This window comes from Elephantulus edwardii, unplaced genomic scaffold (genome assembly GCF_000299155.1).
Source record: "Elephantulus edwardii isolate Elephantulus edwardi_28Jun2011 unplaced genomic scaffold, EleEdw1.0 scaffold00398, whole genome shotgun sequence".
Lineage (NCBI taxonomy): Eukaryota > Metazoa > Chordata > Mammalia > Macroscelidea > Macroscelididae > Elephantulus > Elephantulus edwardii.
The window spans coordinates 8,785-16,227 of NW_006400148.1; the positions used below are offsets into that span (position 1 = coordinate 8,785).

The 7,443-nt window shown below is 37.4% G+C and overlaps 1 protein-coding gene across 1 annotated transcript in view; it reads left to right on the forward strand.

Annotated features, from left to right (window-relative positions):
* Positions 1-7,443, forward strand: part of LOC102859561 (chromosome unknown open reading frame, human C1orf173) — a gene marked incomplete at its 5' end in the record, with an annotated part of 75,506 nt that overhangs the window by 4,321 nt on the left and 63,742 nt on the right. Inside the window, one exon of the mRNA XM_006902368.1 lies at positions 5,607-5,896. Within this exon, the coding sequence (XP_006902430.1) occupies positions 5,607-5,896 (290 nt within the window). The remainder of the gene's footprint in view (positions 1-5,606; positions 5,897-7,443) is intronic.

Here is a 7,443-nt window from a genome sequence, read left to right on the forward strand (position 1 = left end):
GGAGGAACTGGTCCTTGGAGAGGGACATTGTGTTTGAGAGAGTGGAGGGACAGTGCAGGAGAGGAAGACCCTCCGTGATATGGATCAATTCAGTGATTGGTGTAGTGGGAATAGGTGTGTCAGTGACAATGAGGTTGGCACAGGATAGAGCAGGATTTAGAGCCCTTGTACATAGGGTCATTATGAGTCACAAGCTACTTGACAGAACAACAACTAATATAATGACTCACCTAAAGTAGGAGCTCCCAACTGTATTTAGGACTTAGCTAAAGCTGCTTTCAGGGAGCCCTGGTGGCACAAGAGTTTTCCTGCTAATCCAAATGTGGTCGCTGTGTGGTGATGCAAATCTACCAGCAGCTCTAAGGGAGAAAGAAGACAATCTCTCTTCTACTATTTACAACTTCCAAAACCTCCATAGTGGGTCAGCTGTGAGTCAGTTGCCCCTCAATGACACATGACAAAACAACTTGGAGGTTTATAAATCTATATTACAATCTGATTAATGACATAATCACTCCTATCCAACATTTCCAAACCTCTTACAATTCTTTTTATAGTTTAATAATTTAACATTTCTTGGTCACCTCTAACTCCTTTCTTCAGTGTTTCAACAAAGGGCTATGATCTTAAAGAGTAATATTCCCTATTTTCTAATAAAATGCGGTTTTCATAAGGCAATGAATTTCCATTTTTTTATTGTCTTAATAACCAGTTCTTCAAATGAAATCTATGAATGCTGAAACTGTCATTTGATGCCTCCCTGGTTGAGATCACATGATCCATGCTGGTTCAGATGGGGAAAGGATAGGTAGGGAAGGTGACTAGTATACTTCAACTTGTTTGGCCCTCATCTCAGTTATAATTTGGTTATCCCCGAGGGATCAGAACTGAAGAACTTTAAGAATTTTCCCTATGGAGATATATAAGATTTATGTATAATATTCTACAACCTATTCTTAGTCACATCCACATTAATCTTTAAGTCAATTCCAGCTAATAGCAACTTTATAAGGCAGGAAGTTGGACTCTATTAAGAAGAATATAACATCAGAATCAAAGGAAGGCTCATCAATAACCTGTGTTATTCATGACTCAACTTCGCTTGTTGAAAGTGAGAAGTACTTGAAGCACTTGCTGCAGAAGATTAAAGGATATGGCCTTCAAAATGTTTTGCATCTCAATGTCAAGAAAGCAAAAATTCTCACAACTGGACTAAGAGGTAACATCACAATAGATGGAGAAAAAACTGACCTTGTCAACCGCTTTATCTTACTTAAATCCACAATCAACACCCCTGATACCAGCAGTCAGGAGATGTATTGCACTGGGAAAGTCGGCAATCAGACCTCTTCAAATTATTGACGACAATGATGTGAGTTTGAGGATTAAGGTGCACTTGATTTAAGCTATGGTTTTTTCAATCCCTTGCTATGCGTCTGAGAGCTGGACAAAGAATAAGGATGACAGAAAAAAACCCCGATGCTTTTGAGCTGTGGTGTTGAATATCCTAAGGACTGCCAAAAGAACAAACAGGTGTATCTTGGAGAAGGAGGAGCTGAAGTGTTCCTTGAAGACAAAGATGATGACGTTTCATTTTATATACTTTGGCCATGTGGCTAGGCATGTTACTATTCCTTGGAGAGCAGCATTATGCCTGGAAATGTGGAGGATTGATGAAAGAGAGGAAGACCATCAACAAGATAGATTGACACAGCGACTGTAGCAATGGGTTCAAATATGTCAGAGATTGAGAGGATGGCACAGGAGAGGAGAGTATTCAGATTTGTAGTTTATAGAGTCACTAGGAGTCATACTTGACTGGACCTTGGACCTAACAACAATGGATAGGATGAATTTACCCTCTAGAGTTTCCAAGATTATAATCCTCACAGAAATGGAGTGCCACATCTTTTTGTGACAGAAAGCTGGTGGTAAGTTTAGATTACCAACTTCTCAGTTAGCAGTTAATGTGCTAACCACTGTGACCAGTGTTCCTTTTGATTACGTATGGGGTAGATATTAATTCCTCTAGTTTGTTCAAAATAAAAGGAATGTTAATTCATTTAAAAGCATTGCTTTCTCAGACACTTCACTGAAGACAACATTCAGATGGCCAACAAGCACATGAAGAAATGTTCAAAGTCCCTAGCTCTAAGAGAGATGCAAATCAAAACAACTATGAGATATCATCTCACCCCAGTAAGAATAGCAAAATATAACAAAACAGCAAGCAACAAATGCTGGCGAGGTTGTGGAGAAACTGGAACCCGGATTCACTGTTGGTGGGAGTGTAAAATGGTGCAACCCCTGTGGAAAGCAGTATGGCGCTTTCTCAAAAAATTGCAAATAGAGATACCATTTGACCCAGCAATCCCATTACTGGGAATATACCCCAGAGAGACCATGTCTGCCATCCAAGCAGATATATGCACACCCATGTTTATTGCAGCTTTGTTTACAATAGCAAAGAGTTGGAAGCAGCCTAAGGGCCCATTAACAAACGAATGGATAGAGAAGCTGTGGTATATCCACACAATGGAATACTACTCAGCATTGAAAAACAAGGAACTCATGCAATATTATTCAAAGTGGGTGACCCTGGAGGACATTATGCTGAGTGAAATATCTCAGTCACAAAGCGACAAATACTGCATGGTGCCACTGTTGTAGAATGGGCCTGACATCAGGGTGGGGGTATGACAGAAAAAAAACTGGATAAATTATGTATATTGTATTGAAACAGATGAGGGAAAGAACAGATTAGAGGTGATATATGAATGAGTATTATGGTTAGCACAGGAATCCAGAATTAAGGTTGCATAGAGAAGTGTACTCGGGTTGGGGGGTGGGGCGAAGGGACGTGGGAACTGCATACTAATGAAGGAATTTTTTTTCTTTTTTTTTTCTCTCTTTGGAGGGGCAAGTGAGCTGGTGGGGAGGGGTGGGAAGGGAGAAAATTGCGGCAATGAATGAATAGAAATCCAAAACCTCTGTAAAAAAAAATTAAAAAAGCATTGCTTTCTAGAATGTTTTAGAACAGTGTGGTAAAAACAAACAGCAGGGGATTTTAGTTCTAAAAATTTATCTGAAAAAACTTGTTTAAGGTCCTGAACAAGGAAAGTCTTAGTAGTGATCATTTCCAAAGAGGAGAAGTTTCACAATTGTCTTTCCCTTCAATCATGGGGACTGTTTGAAGAGCATGATAATACTTTTCATGATAGTAGTTGCTGCAGTGAGACACAGGAAGAATTCTCTAGCCTAGTAGCATGCAGATTGTTTTGAGCTTTAGTAATCAGAATCAACACCTCAAATTATACTCAGAAGTCAAATAGGTAGTCAGTGACGAGGAGAGCACAGATGTTCCTCACTTTGTTTGTCCAATTCCCTTAAGCAGATGGGCAATAAAAAGTCTGTGCATGCAGTAGGGAAGCATCAAAGCTTCTACTCAGTCACAACATAAACTAAAAGTAACAGCATATCACAGTCTCCAAATCGATGGATTTGGTGTTGCCATTGATAAGGGAAGAACAGCTTGAACAGAAGGCAACGCCAGTAATCATATTCTGTGAAGATTCATGACACCTTTATTTCAAGGGAAGCAGTGTGCTAAGTGCATCATCATTTAAGTCAGGAAATATTTATCATGCTTTGCATGAGATGAGGTGGATGTATTTTTATTATCTCATTTTTAAAATCCTGATGGTTACTTTGAGTGAAAAGAAACCTTATATAACTAAGTTCTCATATTTGCTTGTGTGGAGGATGAATTAAGATCAGTCACTATGCTTTCTCTAGCCTGGGGTTAGTTGAAATGTAGAGGATTATACAGGTTAAGAAGTTGCCATTAGATTTGGTACATGTTTTGGCAATTTTCAGATTTTTAATATTATTCCTTTTCCTCTTAGACTGACAAGTCTTGACTATATTTTAATCCTTTCCAGCTGCCTAGTATAGTTATCTCAGTTCTCTGATAGTAAGGGACATTTGTAGTTTCAGAGAAGGAACAGTACAGAGACTGTTAACTCTTTAGAGTTACTTTAGGTAACTCTTAGATACCTTTTACACGGCAAGAATTAGCTCCAAACCTTTGTTTCATGGAAGCTTCTCTGGATTGTGTTAGTTTCTAATAAAAGTGAAAATGTGGGCATTGCCTCTGTTGGTAAGGCTGGTAGTAGCGGTGATCGGTGGAGTCAGTCATCCTAAGATCTACTATTGTTATAAAGTGATAACGTGGTTGTGAGTCAGTCTGAGGAGTCCCTGGATGATTGGGAGCATTGCATAGCTGCTAATACAAGGTTAGAGGTTCAGGGTTCCCCAGAAGTACCTCAGGAAAAAAGTCTGGACTTTCTTTATTTTGATGAAGCTGGTTTGTTGTTCTCTTTCCCTAAAATCAACCACTGAAAACCTTATGGTGCACAGTTCTACTCTGACATATACACTTCCCTATGAGATGGAGTAAACTTGACAGCAACTTATTTTGTATAGCTGACACTGTTTCAGATGCTTGGGCACAGTTTGAGATAACGGAGTCTGATAGCCTGGAAGTAGCTCCATCACTACCTAACTTTTGGTGACTTTGGAAATGTGCTAGAACTATTTAAGCCTCAATTTTGTCATTTGTGAAATGAAGCCTCGGTTAATTGGTCTGTGGGGAAATGAACCCCTAGCAAGAAATCTGGTACAAATAAGTTCTTAATAAACCTTAAAATGATAAAAAAGAATTATCTTATTAGTATACTTACTATTATAACTCTTATTTGTATGTTGAGATATGGGAAATTATGTAGGAGATAATTTGTCTACATTCATTTTTATGATAACTAATTTAAAAATCTTTTTCTTCAAATATCATCATTCATATTATCTAGTTGGCACTCCAAATTTGACTTTGAATTACTGTTTGACCCCTAAAATCACTAACATGTTCAAAGAACAAACATTTATTGCAGGGGAAAATTATCAAGAGAATGCAGTACAGGCTTTGAAAGGCCACTCTAAAAGCAATAATGACAGGTCTATTAAAATATGTGTGCAGATTCCTAGGGTATTTTTTTACTTAAAGGGCACAATATTTGACTGCATATGTTTCTGAAAAAATCAATCACATTTATTTAGAGTCTCTCTCATACATATGCCTTAAGAAAAAAACAACTAGTGTTCTTAGAATAAAACATTATCAAAGACAGAATGAGCATCTTTCTTCTTCTGATTGTTTTAATATAGTTAGTTGCCTGTGTTTGTAAACCTGAATATTCCTTTACCATAAAATTTGCATTTAAGAACTTGAATGATAATGTGTGTTGAACTCTGATAGAAATTACAGACATATTTTAAAGCACAGCTTTTACTTTAAGGCTATAATTCTTGGTTGGTATTTTGTTCTCTTGTTTATTATTGTATATAAAGTTATTAAAATTTTGTTGTGCTCATTTACCAGATTTTAGTATCAATAAAGTGAAAACAGTTTCTTTTTAATTAACCTATGTGTACCATAATAAACTATTTTACATAAACTTTCATGCTAGAATAAGTCATTTTAGAAGCTTTGTGGTTCCAAAGTGCTATATATAAGGTTAATGAACACTTTATGCCAATGTTTTCCATAGGTGCATCATTGCTATGGGGCTTGACAAAAAAGCTTCAAAAGCTAGAAAAGAAGATAGTGAGAAAAGAGAGGAACTGAAGAAGGGAGAGGGGAAGCTGAGGAAGGGTAAGATGTACCTGATACCAAAGAGAACTGAGATGGAAAACAAAATCTCATCTTCAACCATTTTTTCAACTCTAGAAGAAAATTCAAGAATCAGCAAAGTGAGAACTGCCTTGGAAGAAATGGAAAGGAAAGGAAGACCAGGACAAGACCTGTGGGAAGATGACCAGGAACATATATATAAATATGGTAATAAAATATTTGGATATTTTTTTGGTGGTTGTTCTTGTTACTGATATTTTTCAAACATTATTACAAAAATTTGCAGAAATATCTATTATTGGTTATATGATCTTATATCCCCTTTTTAAGAGGCCAGACCTTCCTGAGTGGTACCTGTGTGGACGATGAAAGAGAAGTCAGTGGCTCTGTTAAATTTTTGGGCAGATCATTTTTACCAAATGAGATTTTACATATTTGTTTAGTTTTTTTAATAAATTTTCTTTGTTGAAACACATTAATTGGTTTGATGCTGATTGAACATTCCACATTCTTTAAGTAGAAAGAGTGGGATGGTCAATATAAGTTTAGGACTCTGGAACCTATCTGCTTTCAACATAAGTTTGGGGCTCTGGAAACTATCTGGTTTTATGTGGGTTTTTTGTTTTGTTTTGTTTTTTACTGTTTGTCCATCCATCCATCATCCATCTATTCATTCTTGTTTGCATTCTCAACCTCTCTATCTCTCTCTCACACACACACACAGAGAAAGAGAGAGAGAGAGAGAGTGAAGGGGGAGAGGGAGAGAAGACAGAGAGAAACACCTTCTTTAATAGAAATATGGCAATAAGGATAAAAATGACAAAAAGGATAGACGTCGCTGAGTGCTCTGCTAGGCACTTACTACACATGGCCGCATTTTATCTTTACCATTCATATATCAGGCATTATTAGAACCTCCATTTGACGAGCTGGGAGACTGAACCTCAAAGGGCCTAAATTATTCAGTGGCATAAAGAAAGTAGCAGAATTAGGATTTATATCTGCTTTCTATAATTCCAAAGCCCAGACTTTCAGCATTGTGCAACCCTTCTTATGTAAAGTGTCCCATGAGGCTTCACAGTGGTATGAGGTGGAGCTGCCTGATATATCCAAGATTAATCTTGATAAAAGACATAGTAGCCATTGGTGAGGATGGCCTACAGAAGGAGTGGCATCAGGAAAGTGACAGAGCCCAGATATCTTCTTCATTTTTGTTGCCAATGAGTTTTAGAAATTCAAGGGGATAATTTCAGAACATTATGCATTGCTGCTGCTGGTTTTTTGTGCCGTCAAATTGGAACCAACTTGTAGCTGGACCACAGTGGTTTTTCAGAGAACTGTAAATTACACACGATGAAAATGCCTTTCTTTCTCCTGCAGGCAAGTGGTAAATTTGTACTTCCTGCCTTTAGGTTGGCACTACTACTCCTTATCCTCTAGACCACCAGAACTCAGTGAGCACTAGACTTTGTTTATTATTACAATGATGTGGCTATTCTAAAGAAGATTTCAGTCATAATACTTTAATCCAGTTAACCTCACTCCACAATCCTTTTTAATATTTCTTCTTTGAGAATCAAAAATTAACTATAACAACAGCAGTAGTAGAAATTAACAAGTGGAATTTGCTTTTGTATATTTTAATTTTAAAGTCATAGTTGTTGTTGTTGTTGTTGTTGTTGTTATGTGCCGTCGAGTCGTTTCCGACTCATAGTGACCCTATGCACAACAGCCCTAAACCCTGCTCTATCCTG